The sequence below is a fragment of the Geotrypetes seraphini genome, chromosome 7 (genome assembly GCF_902459505.1).
Source record: "Geotrypetes seraphini chromosome 7, aGeoSer1.1, whole genome shotgun sequence".
Classification (NCBI taxonomy): domain Eukaryota; kingdom Metazoa; phylum Chordata; class Amphibia; order Gymnophiona; family Dermophiidae; genus Geotrypetes; species Geotrypetes seraphini.
In genome coordinates, this window is record NC_047090.1 from 50,508,553 (window position 1) to 50,532,626 (window position 24,074).

Below are 24,074 nucleotides of genomic sequence, written 5' to 3' on the forward strand. Positions count from 1 at the left end.
AGTATACAGATTGATATCTTTAAGTCTGTCCCCAAATGCCTTATGACAAAGACCACATACCATTTTAGTAGTCTTCCTTTGGACCGACACCATCCTTTTTATATCTTTTTGAAGGTGCAGTTCCAGAATTGTACACAATATTCTAAATGAAGTCCTAGTCTTATACAAGGGCATCAATACCTCCTTTTTCCTACTGGCCATACCTCTCCCTATACACTCTAGCATCCTTCTAGCTTTCGCCGTCAACTTTTCAACCAATTAAGCCATCTTAAGATCATCACATACAATCACACTCAAGTCCTGCTCTTATGTCGTGCACATAAGTTCTTCAGCCCCCAAAAACGGTACCGTTCCCTCTGATTTTTGCAGCCCAAATGCATGACCTTGCATTTCTTAGCATTAAATTTTAGCTGCCAAATTTCAGACCATTCTTCAAGCTTCACCAGGTGTTGCTCATGTTATTCACACCATCCTGGGTGTCTACTCTATTGCAGATTTTAGTATCGTCCGCAAAGAGGCAAATCTTACCCGATAGCCCTGCAGCAATATCCCTTTCCAAAGAGTGATCTCAATTGATCACTACCCTGTGTCGCCTTCTACTCAACCAGTTCTTGACCCATCCCGTGGGCACTCAGTTTATTTATTAGACGACTATGTGGAAGACTGTCAAAGGCTTTGCTAAAAATCTAAGTATACCACATCTAGTGCACTCCCTCTAACCAATTCTCTGGTCACCCAGTCAAAGAAATCAATCAGATTTGTCTGACAAGACCTACCTCTAGTGAATGTATGTTGCCTCCGGTCCTGTAATCCACAGGATTACAGAAACTTTACCATTCTCTTTTTAAAAAGTGTTTCCATTAATTTGCTTACCACAGAAGTCAGACTTAACGGCCTGTAATTCCCTACTTCTTCCTTACTTCCACTTTTGTGAAGAGGGACCACCTCCGCCCTTCTCCAGTCCTCTGGTACCACTTCCGACTCTAGATACATTTTAAAAAGGTCAGTCAGCAGAGCCACCCGAACTTCCCTAAGATCTTTCAGCACCCTCGGATGTACACCATCTGGCCCCATCAGTTTGTCTATTTTTATTTTAGCTAGCTCTTCACGAACACAACCCTCTGAAAATCAATCAGGGTATACCACTCCTCCATCTCTATTCACATTTGTCTTCTGTGATCCCTCTCTCGGTGTTTCAGCCATGAATACAGAACAGAAATATTTGTTAAGCAAATCAGCCTTTTCTTTATTAGCTTCTATATAATTCTCCCCTTTACCTTTGAGTCTCACAATGCCACTTTTGCACTTCTTCCTCTCACTAATATATCTACAAAATATCTTGTCTCCCCGTTTTACCATGTCAGCTATTTTCTCTTCTATTTGCATTTTTGCTTTCCTGACTACACGACCAACCTCTCTTAACTTTTCCAGATATTTTTGCCTGTCTCTTTCTGTGATCTTTTGTAGTTTGTAGTTACCTTCTCAGCTACTACTTTTGAGAACCAAAGCGGCATTCTTTTCCTCTTACTTTTACTTACTTGCCTCACAAGATATCCTGAAAGAAAAATCTAGGTTCATTTTTTTCTGTTAGAGGCTTCTCAGAGCCTTCAATTCATGACCTGTTTTCTAAGGAATATTAATTAAGGGGATGGGAGATCAGCTGATGAGAGGCAATTAATAAGTATAATAGTACATATAGCTGATCTTATAGAAATGGCATGGTGAATAGAGCAGAGATGTGCAAACCTATTTATAGTAGATATGCCAACCTATCCTTTATTCCTCCAGTTAAAGAGAATGTTCTTTACTTCTTTCATTTCTCAATGCTATTCTTAGGCTCTTTCCCCATTGATCTTATTCCTCCTTTCCTTCTTGCTTTCCATTTTCTCTTATCCATTGCCCTCTTTCCTATATCCTCCTTCAGCTCTTTAAACAGAACTATTAGCAGTAGGAGGCAGTGGCTTTGGGTAAAAGATCGAGAGAAAGCACTTTTATTCCAATTTTCTTCCATGGTCTATTGGTTTTAGAGAGTTTGCACCTGGATAGGCAGGCTGTGGGAATAGGCATATGGAAGAGAAGCACCTCTTGTTGTCCTTCATGGACACTGTCTCCTAATGTTGAAATCATTATTTAAACATCTGGAGTCAGCCATAGAAACAGCTGTTTTCACCATAGAAACACTCTGCACAGCTATCCCCAAGTTTGTGTACCTCTAGTGCAGAACGTAAGGATTTTATTCAATAAACATTTTTCCATAGACACAGAATGAGAAAAGGTCCATTATGAATCAGGCCCTAAGAAGGGATAGGAGAGAAATGGTAACAATATTGTGTAAGTAAGATTAAGCCAAGGATAAAATTTTGAATTGAAGCCGAGTATGAACGAGGAGCCAACAGAGAATATTGTACAGTGCTGAAACATGACTGAACTCCAGTTAATGGAAAATTAATCTTGCTGACATATTAGGCACCTTTGAAGTATACAAAATGGTCCCAGATGTGCCAGTATACGTGGCACTGATTGGTACTGGCGACATGCCCACTTTTTGTGCTGATATTTCATGAGTGTGAGAACCTATTAATAACTTATTTCAGAGCAGAGATCATTTTTGAATTGCCGCTCTATATGGAGCCAGTGAGCAGGGAAAATTAATTTTGCTTTCAAAGCTAAGTTCCGTCTTCCCAAGGTGGAGTCATATGCTTTGTAGAAAGCAATTATAGCATGACTATAAACTATATATAAAAAGTGTTGTCTATTTTTCCATACTTTGTTAGACTTTTTAAAAATAAAATGTAGGCAACACTGAGTAAGAGGTTTTATTTATTAATTCGTTGAAAATGATAGCATGTTCTTATTTTTGTAGTTGTGTATTCTGCACACATGACCTTATCGGAGGTCATTAATAAAGAGCCAAGCAAAAGGAACAGTGCTGAACTTTGCTAAAATGAGTGGCACAATGCCAAACTTGAAGTTACAAGTAAAACTTAACCTAATGGGACATGTGCGCCAGAGAAGACATGAAAGCACATTTTAGAAAGGTCATTGAGATGGCAATTGAGACATCCAGATTGGGACACGCTCAATTCCCCCTTTATTTTACAACAGATTCTGCTGAAAGTGAAGTCTTTGGTAAAATATGCAGAAAGTTGCCAGCAAATACATGGATATTTGCCAGCATGACCAGCAGGAGCAGCAAGAAAAAAAATAAATAAAGAGTGTCTGAGGTCTTCAGTTAGTGTTACTGCAGCCAGGAACATTATGGGATTCTGGTTCAAACTATATAGATTGTGTGTCACAAGTCAGGCCTACTATCTGTTAATGGAGCCCATGGTGGAATCAAATAGCCTCTCCCCTTCCCCGAACATCAGTAGTAATACTCATGACTTTCTGTTACTCCACCCAGGTTCTTACTGGGAGTCTCCCTGGTGTATATTGGATGACAGGAGCAATCCCCAGACACTCCTCCTCCACCAGCTCCGGGCTCAAAATGGTGTCTCTGAACCCCTAGAGATGGTCTTGCAAGACTGAATTTAAAAGTGGCGTTCTTCCCTTTTTTGGAATTTTGGGTGGAAGAGAGAATCAGGGCAAGAACTCCAACAAGGCTGAGAGAGGGTCATTGGGATGTTACTGTGGGACTTGGAGAATGAAAGCTGGAGGAAAAAGCAAATGTGCTAAACAAATACTTCTGTTCTGTGTTCACTGAAGAAAATCCTGGAGAAGGACTGACATTGTCTGGCAAAGTTACACGAGAAAATGGAGTAGATTCTGCGCCGTTCACGCAGGAGAGTGTTTATGAGCAACTTGAAAAATTAAAGGTGTACAAAGCAATGGGACCAGATGGGATCCATCCCAGGATACTAAGGGAGCTCAGAGAGGTTCTGGCGAGTCCTATTAAAGACTTGTTCAACAAAATTTCTGGAGACGGGAGTGGTTCCTGGGGATTGGAGGAGAGTGGATGTGGTCCCTATTCACAAAAGTGGTCACAGGGATGAAGCAGGAAACTACAGGCCGGTGAGCCTTACTTCAGTTGTTGGAAAAATAATGGAAGTGTTGCTGAAAGAAAGGATAGTGAAAAAGGATCTGCAAAAGTTAGAGGAATGGTCTAATGCCTGGCAACTACAATTCAATGCAAAGAAATGCAGAGTAATGCATTTGGGGATTAATAACACTGCACAACAAAGTTTTTGCTTCCTGAACACTGCTGGGTGTTTCTTATAGAATTTTGGGTGCTGATCATGAATATTACATCAAAAATTACCCATCACGTACCATTTCAGAGAAATCTTCAATTTTGTCGTGATTTTTTCTTATATTTGGATGCAGACAATTTTTTCTCCCATAAGTGTCTTATCAACAACGGTTTGTGCCGCCTGGGTATGTCCATGCATAAAATCTAGCCAGGTTGGAAGCTGTTTTATGGAAGATGACATCCTGGGCATGTCTGGGCAGGTCTGAACGAGCTTGCGCTGTCTCACCATGCTATAATGGTGGCTTCCATACACCGATCCTGCTCATTTGGTTAATATAGATAGTCCGTATGTGTATATAGTATCAGTATAGTAAAGTATAGTAGTATAGTAGCTGTAGCAATATAACAGTAAGTAAGCTTGATGCTATAGACGTTTTGGTGTCGGGCAATATGTCTCGTCGGTGTCGTAACAGCCGCGACACATTCTGCTATATCTGTGGGGAATATACACTTACGCCTCAGAGACGTTCGATGACTGCCCTTGTAAAGAAAGCCTATCATCTGTATTTTGGCTGCAAAATAGGTGATCAAGACAAGCAATGGGCGCCTCACATTTGCTGTGCGACATGTGCTGTTAGTCTGAGAGCCTGGCTCAGAGGTACTCGAAAGACGATGCCATTTGCTGTTCCGATGATATGGCGAGAACAGAAAGACCATGTGACGGACTGTTATTTCTGTTTGACTAATGTGTCTGGTTTCTCTGCCAAAAACAAGAAGTCAATTGAATATCCTAATCTGCCTTCAGCAATGAGACCCATGCCACATGATGACAGTCTTCCAGTTCCGAAACCACCAGAGGATTGGACCTTAGACGAACCAGATGAAGAAACTGCAGTGCAGGGTTCTAACAGTGACATTGACCCGGATTTTGAACCATCCTCATCAGGCGATCCACATCTGATAACACAGTCCGAATTGAACGATTTGGTCAGAGATTTGGGTCTGTCAAAAGCAAAAGCTGAGCTGCTAGGTTCGAGACTGCAGGAATGGTGTTTGCTATCACCAGGTACGAAAATTTCTGTGTTTCGAGACCGGCATCATGATATAACCAAATTTTTTGCACAAGTCGACACTCTCTGTTTCTGTTGTGACATTGAAGGATTGTTCTCGGTCTTTGGTTGTGATCACAACCCGGAAGAGTGGCGTCTTTTCATTGATTCGTCAATGTTAAGCCTGAAAGCTGTTCTGTTGCACAATGGCAACGTTTATCCTTCAGTACCTGTTGGCTATGCAGCACATATGAAAGAAACATATGAGAATATGGAAATGTTACTAAAGTATGTCCAGTATACCAGGTATAACTGGAATATCTGTGGAGACCTCAAAGTCGTTGCTCTGTTACTAGGACTGCAGCTTGGCTATACAAAGTACTGCTGTTTCATCTGCGAATGGGACAGCCGAGACAGAGAGTCGCACTATTCTAGAAAGAACTGGCCACTCCGTAAAAAGTTAGTTCCAGGACAGAAAAATGTAGCACATGAATCGCTTGTTGACCCGACAAAGATATTTTTGCCTCCTCTTCACATTAAACTGGGACTCATGAAGAATTTTGTGAAAGCAATGAACAAGGAAAGGGAAGGTTTTCGTTATTTAAGACAGATGTTCCCAAGAATAACTGATGCCAAGATCAAAGAGGGTATTTTTGTTGGCCCCCAGATCAGACATGTTATGAGTGACAAGCGATTTGAAGATCTGTTAGTTGGGCTGGAAAAAATTGGCTGGAAAGCCTTGAAAGACGTTGTTGACAATTTTCTGGGCAATTACAGAGCCCCAAACTACATTCAGCTGGTAGACAAACTTCTCAAAGCATACAAGAGAATGAAGTGCAATATGTCACTCAAGATTCATTTCCTCCATTCACACTTGGACTTCTTCCCCGCAAATCTCGGTGCTGTGAGTGACGAGCACGGTGAAAGGTTTCATCAAGACATAGCTACGATGGAGAAACGATACCAGGGCAATTGGAATCCGTCAATGCTTGCCGACTATTGTTGGATGCTACAACGTGATGCACCAGACACTGAATATAAAAGAAACTCGGGAGCAAAACACTTTTAATTCTGTTTCATTTAGTCGCTTGTGCGAAACGTAAACTTGACTATATATTTTATTGTCAGTAAACATAAAAATGTCTATTTCTCATAGTTCTTACGTGATGCAGTAAAACCAAAACCATATTTGAGCATACCAAGTTGGTACCTGTCATAATCACCAAAAACTTTTCAGGAATCAAGACTTAACCAAAAAATTGTTGTGCAGTGTAATCGGAAGGAACCGTATATGCTGGGAGGTGAGAAGCTGATGTGCACGGACGGGGAGAGGGACCTTGGGGTGATAGTGTCTGAAGATCTAAAGGCGAAAAAACAGTGTGACAAGGCAGTGGCTGCTGCCAGAAGGATGCTGGGCTGTATAAAGAGAGGTGTAGCCAGTAGAAGGAAGAAGGTGTTGATGCCCCTGTACAGGTCATTGGTAAGGCCCCATTTGGAGTATTGTGTTCAGTTTTGGAGACCGTATCTGGCGAAGGAGGTAAGAAGACTAGAAGCAGTCCAGAGGAGTGCGACGAATGATAGGAGACTTGCGCCAGAAGACGTATGAGGAGAGACTGGAAGCCTTGAATATGTATACCCTAGAGGAAAGAAGGGACAAGGGAGATATAATTCAGATGTTCAAATACTTGAAGGGTATTAATGTAGAACAAAATCTTTTCCAGAGAAAGGAAAATGGTAAAACCAGAGGACATAATTTGAGGTTGAGGGGTGGTAGATTCAGGGGCAATGTTAGGAAATTCTACTTTATGGAGAGGGTGGTGGATGCCTGGAATGCGCTCCCGACAGAGGTGGTGGAGAGGAAAATGGTGACTGAGTTCAAAGAAGCGTGGGATGAACACAAAGGATCTAGAATCAGAAAATAATATTAAATATTGAACTAAGGCCAGTACTGGGCAGATTTGCACAGTCTTTGTCTGTATATGGCTGTTTGGGGGAGGATGAGGCTTCAATGGCTGGGAGGGTTTAGATGGGATGGAGTAGGTTTTAACGGAGATTTCGGCAGCTGGAATCCAAGCACAGTACCAGGTAGAGCTTTGGATTCTTGCCCAGAAATAGCTAAGAAGAAAAAATTTAAAAAATTTAAATTGAATCAGGTTGGGCAGACTGGATGGACCATTCGGGTCTTTATCTGCCATCATCTACTATGTTACTATGGATAAAGTTCTAGAATAATTAAGGGAATAACAATCCTGTCATGTGTAAGATGCTCTTAGGCTAGGGTTACCATATTTTGAGCAGTAAAACCCCAAACAAATGGCCCCATCCCATTCCATCTCCAGTCCCACCCCGCTCCTTTCTGCCTCCAAGTCTACCCCCACAAAGTCTCCTCTTGTCTTCCCCCATGAGCTCCGGCCACATCAGGAGGGTCTGGAGCTTATGCGGATGTGTGTGGCTTCAGCTATGCATGCTCAGAGGTCCCCAAATGTGGCCGGAGCTCATCGGGACTTTCCAAACCCCAGACAAACTGCCAGGTTTTGGAAAGTCCGTCCTGGCACCCGGACAGTCCTCTAAAAAGAGGACATGTCCAGGTTTCCCTGGATGTCTGGTAACCCTAACTTAGTCTGCCCAGTTTGGAACCAAATATAGCAAATAAGAGGATGCTTGGTGTAAAGCTTCTTTGTAATATCTCTCTTTAAAAAAGCTGGTGTCCAAATCTGGCAAATAAATATTTATGATGGAAAAACATCTTCCCACCAATATTTAGACTGCTGAAGATAGCTGGCTGTCTCTTGCGGTCCATTGTGAATCTGGAAATTCAGCACTGGCACCGTATCTGGTGACCAGCATTGAATTTCCAGGACTTTTTGGCTGGCCAAGACATAGCCAGCTAAGTCAATCTACTGGCCAACTAAGTCATAGTGGCCAAATACAGACCTGTTTTTAGGCGGGACTATCTGGCTGTTGAATTTAGCCAATCAGCTGCTGAATATTGGTGGTGATTGGCTATGTCATGTGACATAGTTGGTCATCGAGCTACAGCCAAATAGATATTCAGCAGGAAATAGCTGGTGTTCTCCAGCTGAATATTGGCAGATAGCCAGCTACATGCTGTGTGGTCAGCCAGGAGTCGTTCCCAGCCACCTAAATCTAATCTAATCTAATCTAAACCTTAAGTTTATATACCGCATCATCTCCATGAGAATGGAGCTCGACACGGTTTACAAGAACTTAAAATAGTGGGTAGAGAAGAAGAAAAAGGATTACATGAACTTATGTGTAGAAGGGGGGAGAGAAAGGGGGTAGGATAGAGCTACAATTTGCTGAAAAGACAGGTTTTCAGTTTTTTGCGGAATAACTGAAGGGAGCTCAGGTTCCGCAGCGGGGTGGTGAGGTCGTTCCAAAGACCTGTGATTTTGAAGAGAAGGGATTTTCCCAGTTTGCCTGAATAGTGGATGCTGCGTGGAGAGGGGAAGGCTAGTTTAAGCCTTTGGGCAGTTCTGGAGGAGTCGGGACTGGAGGAGTTGAAAGACAGTGGGATAAGAGGAGGCAGGATTCCGTGAATGATCTTGAAAGCCAGGCAGGAACATTTGAAATGGATTCTGGAGATTATTGGGAGCCAATGAAGTTTGGCAAGGAGTGGGGAGGCATGGTCAGACTTGCGTTTTGAGAAGATCAGTTTGGCTGCAGTATTCTGGATTAGCTGGAGTCTTAGAATACTTTTTTTTGATAGATTTAAGTAGATGGCGTTGCAGTAATCTAGTTTGGAGAGGATGATGGATTGGACAAGGATGGCAAAGTGTTGTTGGCTGAAGTAGGATCTAGCTTTATTCAGCATGTGAAGGCTGAAAAAGGATGATTTTGCCAAGGAGTTGAGGTGGTCATTGAGGGAGAGAGAGGAATCGATAGTGATACCAAGGACCTTGCATGAGAACTCGAGCTGTAGTGTATCGCCTGTGGGTAGTGTGAAAAGTGTGGGCAGGTGTTCGAATTTTGGGCCGAGCCAGAGTAGTTTTGTTTTAGATTCATTTAGTTTCATCTGTACCGAGAGGGACCAGGCACGGAGTCTCATTATGCAAGCTGTAATGTTTTCGTGGAGGTTGGTGAGGTTCTGGTCAGTCTCAAGGAGGACAAGGATGTCATCTGCATAAGTGTAGATTGTTTCCAGGGGGGAATAGTTGAAAGAGTTTCAGGGAGGACATGTAGATGTTAAAGAGAATAGGGGAAAGGGGTGATCCTTGAGGGACACCGCAAGATGGAGTCCAAGGAGTGGACATGGTGCCATTTGTGTTGACGGTGTAGGAACGGGAGCGTAAGAAGTTTGAGAACCACATTAGGACGGTGGAGTTGATTCCAATCTCGGAAAGTTGGTAAACTAGTATGTCGTGATGGACGACATCAAAAGCAGCGGAAAGATCGAATTGTAGTAGGACAGCGAATTTGTTACGTGAGTGTAGTTGTTGTACCTTTGAAATTAGGGAAACTAGGAGGGATTCAGTGCTAAAGCAGGGTCTGAAGCCATGTTGGTAGGGGTGAAGAATGGAGAATCTCTCGAGATAGGAGGAGAGTTGGATAGCAACTATGGTTTCTAGAAGTTTGGTAAGTAGAGGGATATTTGCTATGGGACGGTAGTTTGATGGTAGGGAGGGGTCGAGATCGGCTTTTTTCAGAATAGGTGACAAGGCAATGTGGCCCAATTTTGTGGAGAACAAGCCTGATAGTAGAGCAGAGTTAATGAGTCTCGTAAGGGAGGAGATGGCCTGTGCAGGAATGTTTTCATAAAGGTGGGATGGGAAAGGATCTAAGATGCATTTGCAGGATTTTAGTCTGAGGCAGAGTTTAGAGATCTGGGGTTCATATATGGGTTCAAATGTCGTCCAGGATCTATCCGCTGGGATAGGGTTTGAGTCATTGGGAGGAAGAGAATTGTAAGAGACTGCTGAGGGGAAAGAGCTCCTTATGGTGGAAATCTTTTCATTGAAAAATTTGGCTAAGTCGTTTGCGGAAGGAGGGGAGAGGGGAGAGGTGGAGTCGTGTTTTGAGGTTAAGTTTCGCCAGATGTAGAACAGAGTACTATTTTGATTTTTTGATCTGGTGATTTTGATCTGAATATCAGGCCCTTTATTTTTTCTAAAAACTAGCTCAAATGAATTAACCCCATCAGGCTTGCAAAGCAGAGGCATATACTGTAATCTTATTTTGAAGGTTTTGCTATGTTCTTTTAGGCTCCAGTTCATTTAAAAGCTGCCCCATGTAGGGTTAAGGTGTCTTGGCCCGTATAACTATACATTTTTTCTTCCCAATTTTAATGCTCCTCCTTTTCTTCCCCACATAGCCTAGCTCACACAGGAGTAATCCTTGGCCAGAAACTTCCACTGCAACTCTGAAGAATCCAGTCTAATGGTCTTATAAAACTGTGTAGGAAAATACACAAACAGATGTAAGCACGTTGACAGCATCATCCATACTTTCATGCAGTTTTCATGGGGACATTCCCAGAGGCTTAGTTCAGGGCAGAGTTGTGATGTGCATGCATAAGTTATAAAATACACATGTACATACAGAGACTGGTGAATTCTATATGTGGTGCTACTTCCATGCTAAGTTTGGAGCGTGGAAGTGTTCTAACAGATGCAAAGCAGAAACAGCAGAACCATGTGAAGACACACTTATGTGTCAAGGGGTGTGTTGTGGGTTTGGGAATGGTGGGGTGTTGGGGATGCAGGGGGGGTGTCAGAGGTTCAGGGTGGTGTATTGGAGGTCCAAGAGGGCCCAGCGGCAACCCTACTGCTGATCTTGTATATGTCTGGGGAGTTGGGGGTGTCAGGCAGGAGGGAATGGCTATTCCTTCTGCTGATCTCAGGGGTGTGTGTCCTCTGCCTGCTTCATTGGGATGCCTCAATGGAATTTCCTCCTGATCAGCTGATCCGGCAGGGCTTCCTGAAGCTGTGGTTTCAGGGAGTCCTGCTGGCTCAGCTGATCATTGATTTCCGTGCTGCGATCAACTGATGGCAAGAGATCCCTCAGCAAAGATAGGTGGCTGAGCTGCCTATCTTTGCAATCAAGTAGGCATGATTCTCTAACTAGTGCCGGTTGACAGGGATGCCGGTTAGAGAATCAGGGTGTAAGGAGTCTGTGCCATTTTGAAAAAAAATGAACTTCTGATAACCAGCCAACATGGTTTCTGCAAGGGGAGATCATGCCTAACGAACTTATTGCATTGCTTCGAAGGAATTAACAAACGGATGGACAAAGGAGACCCCATAGACATCATATATCTAGATTTCCAAAAAGCCTTTGACAAGGTGCCCCATGAATGCCTACTCCGGAAACTGAAGAACCATGGGGTGGAAGGAGACGTACATAGACGGATCAGAAACTGGTTGGCGGGTAGGAAACAGAGGGTAGGAGTGAAGGGCCACTTCTCGGACTGGAGGAGGGTCCCGAGTGGGGTTCCGCAGGGCTCGGAGATTTTGACCCTGGTTTCCTGTGCATCACAGAAACATGGATCGAAAGAGATGACTCTTTCACACAAAATGAACTCTGCCCCCCTGGCTACTATGGTCTCTTCTCACCCAGAACCAACCGGAGGGGAGGAGGCCTGGCCCTGCTTTACAAATCATTTTTCAATGTCCAGCTCCTTGAAAAGGGCAGCCATACATCACTAGAATTCTTGCTAGCCTCAGTAAACAACGAACTCCATCCCTACCCATTAGGTATCCTGCTACTTTACTGCCCACCCGCCCCCTGGAACAAATCCTCCAAATTCATCCTAGAGACCATAACAAGGGCCTTCCTAAAATTCCAGAGACTATTGATCATTGGCGATATTAACCTCCACCTAGACGATATCACCAACAAGGATGCAACTGATTTCAACGACTTCCTCACCTCCCTCGGTTTCACTGCCCCTCCGCCCACCCCTACCCATGATAAGGGGCATACTCTAGATATCATCAGCTTCCTCGATCTGACGGAACACAAAACTTCTGTTGAAGAAGCGCGTTGGGAACATGTCCCCTGGTCTGATCACCTTCTTGGCTCCGTCTGCCTTCCCATTTTCATGTCCCATCTGGGCACTCCTCCCCGAGCCACAAACTATATCACCTACCGCAAAAAAATCACGAGTGAACAGTTCTGGTCCCAATTTCTCAACCAACTCCCTCCTTCTCCTGACCATACCGACCCTGACTCCAACTGGCACAACTGGGTAACCCTTTCTGAATCCACTTACCGCGCTCTTGCTTCCCTCTGTACTAAACCTATCTCCCACTCCCGCAAAGCTCCCTGGTATTTTCCATATCATAGGGAATTGAAGCAGAAATGTCGAGCACTGGAGTGTAAATGGAAAAAATCAAAATCCCCTTCTGACAGACAATCCTGGAGAGACAATATCAAGTTCTACAACATGGTATTGACAAAAGCAAGAAAAAATTTCTATGGTGACAAAATCACCAGATCAAAAAACCAAACTAGTACACTGTTCAACATCTGGCGTAATTTAACCTCAAAAAATGACTCCACCTCCCCCCTCTCTCCACCATCTGCTAACGACCTAGTCAAATTTTTTAACGATAAGATAATTACCATAAGAAGCTCTTTCCCCCCAACTATCTCCTACAATTTTCTACCTCCCAACGACTCCAACCCTATCCCTGCTGATAGATCCTGGACTGCCTTCGAAATAGCCTCCGAATCCCAGATCTCTAAACTTTGTCTCAAATTGAAAATTCTGCAAATGTATCCTAGATCCTTTCCCATCCTACCTTTACGATAACATTCCTGCGCAGGCCATCTCCTCCCTCACCAATCTTGTAAACACTGCCCTACTATCTGGCCTGTTCTCTACAGAAATGGAACACATTGCCTTATCCCCTCTTTTGAAAAAAGCTGATCTCGACCCCTCTTCACCATCGAACTACCGCCCCATAGCAAATATCCCCCTCCTAACCAAACTGCTTGAGTCCATAGTCGCTACCCAGCTATCTTCTTATCTAGAGAGATTCTCCATTCTCTCCCCCTATCAACATGGCTTTAGACCCAGCTTCAGCACCGAGTCCCTCCTTGTCTCCCTAATATCAAAGGTGCAACAACTACATTCTCGAAACAAATTCGCTGTTCTGTTACAATTCGACTTCTCTGCTGCTTTTGATGTCGTCCACCATGACATACTACTTTATCAACTTTCCGAGATAGGAATTGATTCCACCGTTCTTAATTGGTTTTCAAACTTCCTTCGCTCTCGCTCCTACAATGTCAACTCTAATGGCACCATGTCCACTCCTTGGTCTCCTTCTTGCGGTGTCCCTCAGGGATCACCCCTTTCCCCTATCCTTTTTAATATCTATATGTCCTCATTGAAGCTCTTCCAGCTTTCCCTCCTTGAAACAATCTACACATACGCCTACGATATCCTTGTCCTTCTTGAAACAGACCAGAACCTCACCAACCTCCACGATAACATAACCTCCTGCATAATGAGACTCCACTCCTGGTCCCTCTCGGTACAGATGAAACTAAATGAATCAAAAACAAAATTACTTTGGCTCGGCCCAAAGTTAGAACACCTGCCCACCCTCTTCGCACTGCCCTCAGGCACTGCCTTACACCTTGAGTTCTCAAGCAAGGTCCTTGGCATCATTATCGATTCCTCTCTCTCTCTCAACGACCACCTCAACTCCTTGACAAAATCATGCTTTTTCAGCCTCCACATGCTAAGGAAAGCAAGACCCTTCTTCCGCCAAAAACATTTCGCCGTCCTTGTCCAATCCATCATCCTCTCCAGACTTGACTATTGTAATGCCATTTACCTATGCTTAACAAAAAAAAGCCTCCAAAGACTCCAGCTTATTCAGAACACTGCAGCCAAGCTGATTTTTGCAAAACGTAAATCTGACCACGTCTCCCCACTCCTGGCCAATCTTCATTGGCTCCCATTGATTTCCAGAGTCCAATTCAAATGCTCTTGCCTGGCTTTTAAGATTATTCATGGCATCCTTCCTTCCCTAATCCCACTTTCTTTCAACACCTCGTGCCCTGACTCCACCAGGACCGCCCATAAATTAAAACTATCCTTCCCCTCCCTACACGGTATTCTCCATGCAGGTAAACTCGGAAAATCACTTCTTTTCAAAATCACAGGTCTCTGGAATGACCTTACTATTCCGCTGCGGAACCTGAGCTCCCTCCATTTATTCCGCAAGCAACTAAAAACCTGGCTCTTCTCTAACATGTAATTTCTTTTCCCTTACGTTTCCACTCGATTTATAAACTTATGTAAACCTTTTCCTACCCTTTCTCATTTTTAAGTTCTTTTAAACCGTGCCGAGCTCTACTTCCGTGGAGATGATGCGGTATATAAACTTAAGGTTTAGTTTAGTTTAGTTTAGAATGCTAGGCATAATCAAGAAGGGTATTACAACCAGAAGGAAAGAAGTTATCCTGCCATTGTATCGGGCGATTGGTGCGTCCGCATCTGGAGTACTGCGTCCAATATTGGTCGCCGTACCTTAAGAAGGACTCGAGAGGGTTCAGAGGAGAGCGATGCACTGAGAGATTGGAGAAACTGGGTCTCTTTTCCCTGGAGAAGAGGAGACTTAGAGGGGATATGATGGAGACTTACAAGATCATGAAGGGCATAGAGAGAGTAGAGAGGGACAGATTCTTCAAACTTTTGAATAATAAAAGAACAAGAGGGCATTCAGAAAAGTTGAAAGGGGACAGATTCAAAACGAATGCTAGGAAGTTCTTTTTTACCCAACGTGTGGTAGACACTTGGAATGCGCTTCCAGAGAGCGTAATAGGGCAGAGTACGGTACTGGGGTTCAAGAAAGGATTGGACAATTTCAGGCTGGAAAAGGGGATAGAGGGGTATAGATAGAGGATTACTGCACAGGTCCTGGACCTGTTGGGCCGCCGCATGAGCAGACTGCTGGGCACGATGGACCTCAGGTCTGACCCAACAGAGGCATTGCTTATGTTCTTATGTTAAGGTAGACACGATTCTGTATGGGATGCTGGTGTATGATTGACAGATGGTGGAAGAGGGAAAGAAATGCATGACCACCTGCGGGGGTGGGGGGGGTGGAGATGCAGGAAGAATTACATTACATTACATTGGTGTCTTCTATTCTGCCAATACCTTTCAGTTCTAGGTAGTTTGCAAAAGAAATAGCTTGGGCATTCCCAGGGAGATTACAAGGTTGATAATTGGGAAATGCATTAGGAACTGGAGAGTCAGGAAGGTTTAGTTAGATCAATTGACAAATTTCTTGAATAGCATGGTTTTCAATTCTTTCCTGGTCATCAGATTGGAGAGGTGGTGTTCTAGTCTTGCTGCTTGGGTTGCTAATAGTCCATCAAAATGGAGGGCTGTCTAGTGCCTATGTTCCAATAAAATCTCTTCCTCCCTTCCATTGTCCATCATCTCTCTCTCTCTCTCTCTTCCACCCCACCCCCTCTGTTTCATAATTTGTTTTCTAGTTCTTCCCCCACCTCTGGTTTGCGTTTACCCCTGCTCTCATCCCTCCTTGCCCCCACCGCTGGCCTAATTTAAAACAACTCCAGGGGGCCCTGCAGTCTGGGCATCTCTTCCCCTTCTGTTCATCTCCCTCTCCCTCACCTTCCCAGACTCTTTTCAAGATAAAAATCTTCTTTTTCAGAGGGGCTCTGGCATGGCAGCCATCCTCACAAGCTGCCCCGAAGCTTTGCCTCTGCCGCAATCCGCCCAGGTGGAAACAGAAAGTAGTATTAGAAGACAGTGGATTGGAGCAGAGAGAAAGCATCGGGACAGTTCCAGCAGCTTGTGAGGATGGCTGCTGCACTGGGGCCCCTCTGAAAAATAAGATTTTGACTTTGGAAGAAGACCAGGATGGTGAGGGGGAGGGAGATGGTCAGTAGGGGAAACGATACCCAGACAACAGGGCCCCCCTGGAGCTGCAGGGCTCACAGCAGCTGCCCTGTTTGCCCTCCCCTAATGCCGGCCCTCATGGGGGGGGGGGGAAGAGTTATTTCTCCTGACACCCGCAAGCCAAAAACAAAGAGAAGGGACAGGTTACTCCTGGAAATTCTATGCAAAATTTTTGAAAATTCTGCACACAATATTTCAAAATTCTTCAAAGTTTATCTGTAGTGTTTTGTGTAGAATTCTTCTATCCTGAGACCTGAAATTCCTTTCTACCTTTTCCATTTTCAGGTTCCAGCCTCCTCAGTTCCCTCTCTCATTCTAACTGCAGTTCTACCTCCCTTTAAATGCCACCCCTTTCTCATTGGTCCCCTGAATACCCTCCTTGGCCCCCATAGTTTGGCACCTTTTTCTCCATCTCTCGACTGGCTAAGAATCTCTTCCTCCCTTCCCTCCCGGTTTCTGGTCTTGGTCACTCTCTTCCTTTCTCTACTACCTCCTAACCCTCCTTGTGGGACTAGCATCCTGTTCCCTCACCCCACTCACCACTTCTGTCACTTGCACCCTGAATGTCTTCCCTAATCCCCATGGTCTGGCATCTCTCTCTTTCTTTCTACAATCAAGCATCTCTTCCTTCTCATCCCCCTTTCTGGCCGGAGTTCCCTTCTTATCTCATTTACCTTCTACTTACTGGTCCATCAACCATGCCCCTCCCCTCTTCTCCCTGCAGGTTTAGCATATATGTCCCTGCCTCCCCCCTCCACTTGCAGTCCAGCATCCATGTCCCCTCCTTTACCACCACCACCCTAACTTGCAGTCCATCTTCCTTCCTCCCCCCCATGGGTCTAGCATCCATGTTTCTTCCTTCCCCCCCAAATTGTGGTCTAGCATCCATTCCCCCTCCCCGTGCGGATCTGGCCTATCTCCTTGTGAAATCTGACATACCAGGGCAGCAGTAGCTGCAGCAGAGGTGCAGCATTATGAACAGGGTTCTCGCAGCCGGCCCTTCTCTCTGTTGCATCAGGATGAGAGGAGGGGGGGGAGGGGTTGATCAGCGGGGGAGAGGTCACACCCAAGAAACATGTGTGCAAGAAGAACAGACACAAAAATGACAACAAGGGACCACTGAAAGAAAGAAGAAAAACTTTCAGGGTGCAAGGGGGGAGCACTAAAACAAATGCAGTTCCAGGGAACTCAACATCAGACATCAGCCGGGGTGAGAGGGGCAGTTAAGGTGCAGGGGAAAGCTTTTAAAAATAATATTGGTGCCTGGAGTCATACCCCCTGTGATAACATCATACAGGGGCTCACCACGAGAGGGGAAGGCTTTTAAGGTCGAATTTGAAGAATTAGAATCGCAGGAGAATGTAGGAGACTTGTGTACAGCCTTATTGACATCTAAAATAATAAAAAAGAAAATTAAAAATATATCTATAGTCCACTTCTTTATAACAGAGTCAGGAAACAGTGAAATCTTAAAATTGATAGAGGATCCGGGGAAATCCAGAGGATCCAGAAAATCCTGGTTTTACCTTTTGCCAGAAAAATGTCAATACAAAAAATAGAAAGGTTATTTCTTGTTAGAGGCTACTGACAATATTTCTTGTCAGAGGTTACAGACAAATCCAGTTATATGTCTCTCCTTATTTTTAAATAAATACACCAAAATATACATAGAAAACAATGGACAGCTGAAGGCGAGCCAGCACGGCTTCTGCAAGGGAAGGTCGTGCCTCACGAACTTACTGTACTTCTTTGAGGGAATAAACAGCCAGATGGATAAAGGGGAATCCATAGACATAATTTACCTTGACTTCCAAAAAGCCTTCGACAAGGTACCCCACGAATGGCTGCTTAAGAAGCTGTGGAACCACGGGGTGCAAGGGGATGTCCACTGATGGATCAAACACTGGCTGGCAGGCAGGAAACAGAGGGTTGGAGTAAAGGGCCATTACTCAGACTGGCAATGGGTCACGAGCAGAGTTCCACAGGGGTCGGTGCTGGGACCGCTCCTGTTCAATATATTTATTAATGACCTGGAGGCGGGAACAAAATGTGAGGTTATTAAATTTGCGGATGACACCAAACTCTGCAGCAGGGTTAGAACTGCGGAAGACTGCGAAGACCTGCAAAGGGACCTAACGAGGCTGGAAGAGTGGGCAAAAAAGTGGCAAATGAGCTTTAACAAGGTCATGCATGAAGGGAAAGAGAATCCGATGTTCAGCTACAAAATGGGGGTATCATTGCTAGGGGTAAGCAACCTTGAAAGAGACCTGGGGGTGATGGTGGACACAACATTGAAAGCATCAGCACAGTGTGCGACAGCCTCAAAGAAATTGAACAGAATGTTGGGTATCATTAAAAAGGGTATCACGACCAGGACGAATGAAGTCATCATGCCGCTGTATCGTGCAATGGTGCGCCCACATCTGGAGTACTGTGTCCAGTACTGGTCGCCGTACCTCAAGAAGGACATGGCAGTACTTGAGGGAGTTCAGAGAAGAGCGACTAAACTGATAAAAGGTATGGAAAACTTTTCATATGCTGACAGGTTGGAAATACTGGGGCTATTCTCCCTGGAAAAGCGGAGACTTAGAGGAGACATGATAGAAACCTTCAAAATCCTGAAGGGCATAGAGAAGGTAGACAGGGACAGATTCTTCAGACTGTGGGGAACCACAAGTACAAGGGGGCACTCGGAGAAATTGAAAGGGGACAGGTTTAGAACAAACGCTAGGAAGTTCTTTTTTACCTAGAGGGTGGTGGACACATGGAACGCGCTTCCGGAGGTTGTGATAGGCCAAAGCACGCAACAGGGGTTCAAGGAAGGTTTAGATAGGTTCCTAAAGGATAAGGGGATTGAGGGGTATACATAGAAGTAGAGGTAGGTTATAGGAATAGTCAGGGACCACTTCACAGGTCATAGGCCTGATGGGCCGCTGCGGGAGCAGACCACTGGGCGCGATGGACCTCTGGTCTGACCCAGTAGAGGCAACTTCTTATGTTCTTTTGTTCTTATGCCTATCTCCTGGCATATACTTCAATCCTCTGAAGTCAAAAGTATCTCCACACAGAGAATACAGCTTACAGCTGTCACCAAAAATATAGTATGCTCACAGATACAAACAGCTGTCACAAAAATAATACAGTCATTCAGGAAAGCCACAGATCTCCAAAACAGAAATGGAATTCTTTTCATAAAATTCTTAATTCTATCACCGAACTATAAATAAAATACTATCACAGAATAATTAATCAACTTTAAGAACCTTTTAACCTCAAACCATCAAGATACCACAGAACTTTACAATCTACACCAGTGGTCTCAAACTTGCGGCCCGGGGGCCACATGCGGCCCGCCAGATACTATTTTGCGGCCCGCGGTCTGTACTAGTGCGGCCCGCTCTTTGCAGCGACCTCCGGCTTCCCCCGGCCTCCTGCTCTTACCTTCAGATAATTACCACAGCCTGCAGAGAGTATTGCTGGTGCTGTAGCGATCCTTGCAGGCTGCTGTCGTCCTTAGCAGCACGTTCCCTCTGCCGTGATCCTGCCCCTGACATCAGAAGATGGGCGGGACTGCAGCACAGGGAATATGCTGTGGAGGCCGATGGCAGCCTGCAAGGAATGCTACAGCACCGGCGATCCTCTCTGCAGGCTGCGATAATTAGCTGAAACTAAGACCAGGAGGCTAGGGGGGAAGCTGGAGGACGCTGCAAAGAAGGGGGGAACATGCAGGCCTTCGGAGGGGAGGCTTATAAACTATAAAGAGTTTTACCTAGTGCAAAATTATCATTTCTTTAATAAGACATTAACTTTTTTTTCTGCGGCGCTCCAAGTACCTACAAATCCAAAATGTGGCCCTGCAAAGGGTTTGAGTTTTAGACCACTGATCTACACAGACAGAACTACCCTCAAAATTATTTTAAACCTCAACAACCTTTACAGATCAAATCAGAACTATTTAACCATAAACCAAACTTCACAAAAATATTCAAATTCCTATCAAAATTCAATAATACTATCCATATTTATCTCCACACAATGCACAGATCACAAAACACAGCTATCCAGACCAAGGAATCCTCCCAACTGTCAAAAATGACAGTTTAGAATTTTCACCTGCACTGCTGTTGATTTCCAGCATGAGGGCACAAGAGCGATGTGCTGGAAATGACAGTACAAGCAAGAAACTCCTAAACTACACAACAGCAACACCAAAGAAAACATTAAAAAAACATTTTTAAAACTTTAAATTTTCTTCTTTAAAACTTGTGCTGCAACTACCACGCGCTGCAGCACTTCAATCACAAGCTGAACTTCAGCGTTGCCATGGCGATAGTCAACTTCTTGCACGCTTACACCTGTGCTCAAACTATAATTAAAAAGGCCCCGTGTAACAAAATCTTCAGGGGAGACATTCCAGAGCCTTTCCCCACTTCTCCGTTGCCACTTCTTTATTTTCTTCAGTGGCCCAATGCTGCTAAAACTTAAATAATAAAAAATAAATGTGGCTGGATAAAGGGGAATCCATAGACATCATTTACCTTGACTTCCAAAAAGCCTTCGACAAGGTACCCCACGAATGGCTGCTTAAGAAGCTGTGGAACCACGGGTTGGAGTAAAGGGCCATTACTCAGACTGGCAATGGGTCACGAGCGGAGTTCCACAGGGGTCGGTGCTGGGACCGCTCCTGTTCAATATATTTATTAACGACCTGGAGGCAGGAACAAATTGTGAGGTTATAAAATTTGCGGATGATACCAAACTCTGCAGCAGAGTTAGAACCGCGGAAGACTGTGAGGACCTGCAAAGGGACCTGACAACACTGGAAGAGTGGGCAAAAAAGTGGCAAATGAGCTTTAACATAGAGAAATGCAAGGTCATGCATGTAGGGAAAAAGAACCCAATGTTCAGCTACAAAATGGGGGGATCACTGCTAGGGGTAAGTAACCTTGAAAGAGACTTGGGGGTGATGGTAGACACAACATTGACGGCGTCGGCACAATGTGCGACGGCCTCAAGGAAAGCAAACCAAATGTTGGGTATCATTAAGAAGGGTATTACGGCCAGGACGAAGGAAGCCATCTTGCCACTGTACCATGCAATGATGCGCCCGCATCTGGAGTACTGTGTCCAGTACTGGTCGCCGTACCTCAAGAAGGACATGAGTCCAGAGAAGAGCGACTAAACTGATAAAGGGTATGGAAAATTTCTCATATGCTGACAGGCTGAAAAAGCTGGGGCTATTCTCCCTGGAAAAGCGGAGACTTAGAGGAGACATGATAGAAACCTTCAAAATCCTGAAGGGCATAGAAAAGATAGACAGGGACAGATTCTTCACACTGTGGGGAACCACAAGTACAAGGGGGCACTCGGAGAAATTAAAAGGGGGCAAGTTTAGAACAAACGCTAGGAAGTTCTTTTTCACCCAAAGGGTGGTGAACACATGGAACGCGCTTCCGGAGGCCGTGATAGGTCAGAGCACGTTACAGGGCTTCAAAGAGGGTTTGGATAGGTTCCTAGAGGAAAAGGGGATTGAGGGGTACAGATAGGAGTTGAGGTAGGTTATAGGAATATTCAAGGCCCATTGCACAGGTGAAGGGCCTGGAGGGCTGCCGCGGGAGCGGACCGCTGGGCGGGATGGACCTCTGGTCTGACCCAGCGGAGGCAAATTCTTATGTTCTTATGTTCTTAAATGATGGTCCTTCTTGGCTTCACATACATGATTGTTTATTTGGTACATACTGTGCAATGCTCTTCACATGGCCTGGGACAGATGGCAATGAGTTGCATGCAGAGAGGGCTAGGGAGGGAATGGCCTACATGGCTCAGGTGGGTTGTGAGCTGAGGTGGGCTTTGGGCCTTATGGTGGCCTGATGGCCTCTGTGTGGAGCGTTTGCACTGTTTCAGATAGGTGGAGATGGTTATTGGGGACAGGCAGGTGTAGTTTAAAGTGGCTCACTGTATGTAAGCATGGGGCAGGAGGCGGGGAGGGAAGGAGTTAGCAAGTCACAGATGGGGGTCACCCTGTGAGCTCCTCAAGCCTTATTCTGTGGGTTGTGCTTTGCACAGTGATGATTTTTCCTTTGTTAGGACATGAGCAATTCAATGTATTGGAGCCACTCTCTACTTGTATCTAGTGATAGTTGTAGTGATCCTGGAGTGGGGAGGGGGGCACATTTTGACACTCACCTTTGTAGGCTGCTCCTTACAGCTTTCCACATCCTCATGGACACACTGAGGAGGAGCAGATGGTATGGTATTTGAATATGTGCCTCCTGTAGTGGAGTAGTGCAAAAAAAAACAACAAAAAAAACAACCCTCCATTTAAATGAAGATGAGTCTGCTCAAGTGGAAGAAAAGCCTCAGGTTTTATCGGTAGAGCTCAAGCTCAAACCCCCCCCCCCTCCCACACACACACACATCATTAGCTAAAAAACTTCCATAGAATGATAACTCGCTGTTGAGGTTTAAAATAATTGAGGACTGAGATATTTTGCAACTGAAACCACTGTGAGTGTTTAAAGCAGTCTGTTAAATTACCAACGTTTCACGACACTAAGCCGTTTCTTCAGAGCTATTGTGACCTTGCTTGGATTTTCACAGAGTGACAGCGCTGTGCTCACGATCTCACCAGTGTCCTGTAGTGGAAGCACAGGAGCATCAGGGCCTCAATTTTCCGAGGGGAATAGTTGGGTTTCCTCTTGATATACATACTCCTATCTCTTATCCCTTTCTCTCCTGCCTCTATCTCCACTTCTCTCCCTTCTCCTCCCTCTATCTGTACCTCCCTCTCTCCTCTTCTCTCTTTTCTCCTCTCACACTGTCTCCTACTCTCTCTCCTCTACCTCCACTCCTCCTCCTCTCTATGATTCCCACAAAGAAACATTTCTCTATGTGTAGCAGAGGTGATTCGGGAAATTATAGATCTGTAAGTCTGACATCGGTGCCAGGCAAAATAGTAGAGACTATTATAAAGAACAAAATGACAGAACATATTTGCAAGCCAACATGGATTTAGTCAAGGGAAATCTTGTCTCACCAATCTACTGCATATGTAACACACGGACAACAGCTGTGCCATTAAAAATAAAGAAAAAAGTTTTCCTGCCTCAAGCAGCTGAGTGGCAGGAGACTACTTTGGAGCTTCCTCTGCTGCTTAGCTGTTCGGGCTTCCCCCTCCTGGCTCTGCGCATGTGTGAGAGTCAATTTCTAAATGATCGATTGGATGGAATTACGGCAGACCTCCGCAAAACTCATTTGCATGGGAAGTCATTTGAACATCAATTGCCGTTTAGAAATTGTCCAAAAAATTGGCCCACAGGGACCCGCACAGTCATAACAACTGTTTTTAGTGCATCTAGCTCCAGGTGTCTTGGTAAAGTAATACAAAAATTCCATATTAACTTAATTATGAAGGTAATTTTATGCCATTACAGACACATAACTAGTATGGACATATTTTTTCCTGTACTGTATAGCTACCAGTTAATTTTCTAAACCAAAATATCAGTTTTTAAAATATAGCCTAGGAAATTTAATATGCAATGCTCCTCACATCTATCTGCTCATTACCATACAGAAAGTCTCAAGGTTAATTTACGTACACATTTTCAAAAGTAACCTCTCTCCAACACTGCCCCCTGAACACTTTTGTTCAGTTTGGGTAAAGTTATAACTTTACAAATATATCAGTGCATGCTTTATAAGCATTTATTTCTACACACTTCTTTACATGCAGAAATAGCTTTTCAAATTGTTATCTTTATAATCTGAAACTCACCTGCTGTGATGTTATAAAGAATGACATTATTTCTCTTCCCAATTATGCAGCTCTCCAGTGTTGGGCAATAAACATGCACACAGTTGCTGTCATTGTGAAGTTTTTCAGTGTAAAACACTGCCAGGTTACAAGAAACTGAAAGGACAGAAAAGT

General features: G+C 44.4%; 1 protein-coding gene across 1 annotated transcript in view; it reads right to left on the reverse strand.

Annotated features, from left to right (window-relative positions):
* Positions 1-24,074, reverse strand: part of MANSC4 (MANSC domain containing 4) — an 81,599-nt gene that overhangs the window by 26,166 nt on the left and 31,359 nt on the right. Inside the window, exon 2 of the mRNA XM_033951858.1 lies at positions 23,922-24,056. Coding sequence (XP_033807749.1) covers positions 23,922-24,056 — 135 coding nt within the window. The remainder of the gene's footprint in view (positions 1-23,921; positions 24,057-24,074) is intronic.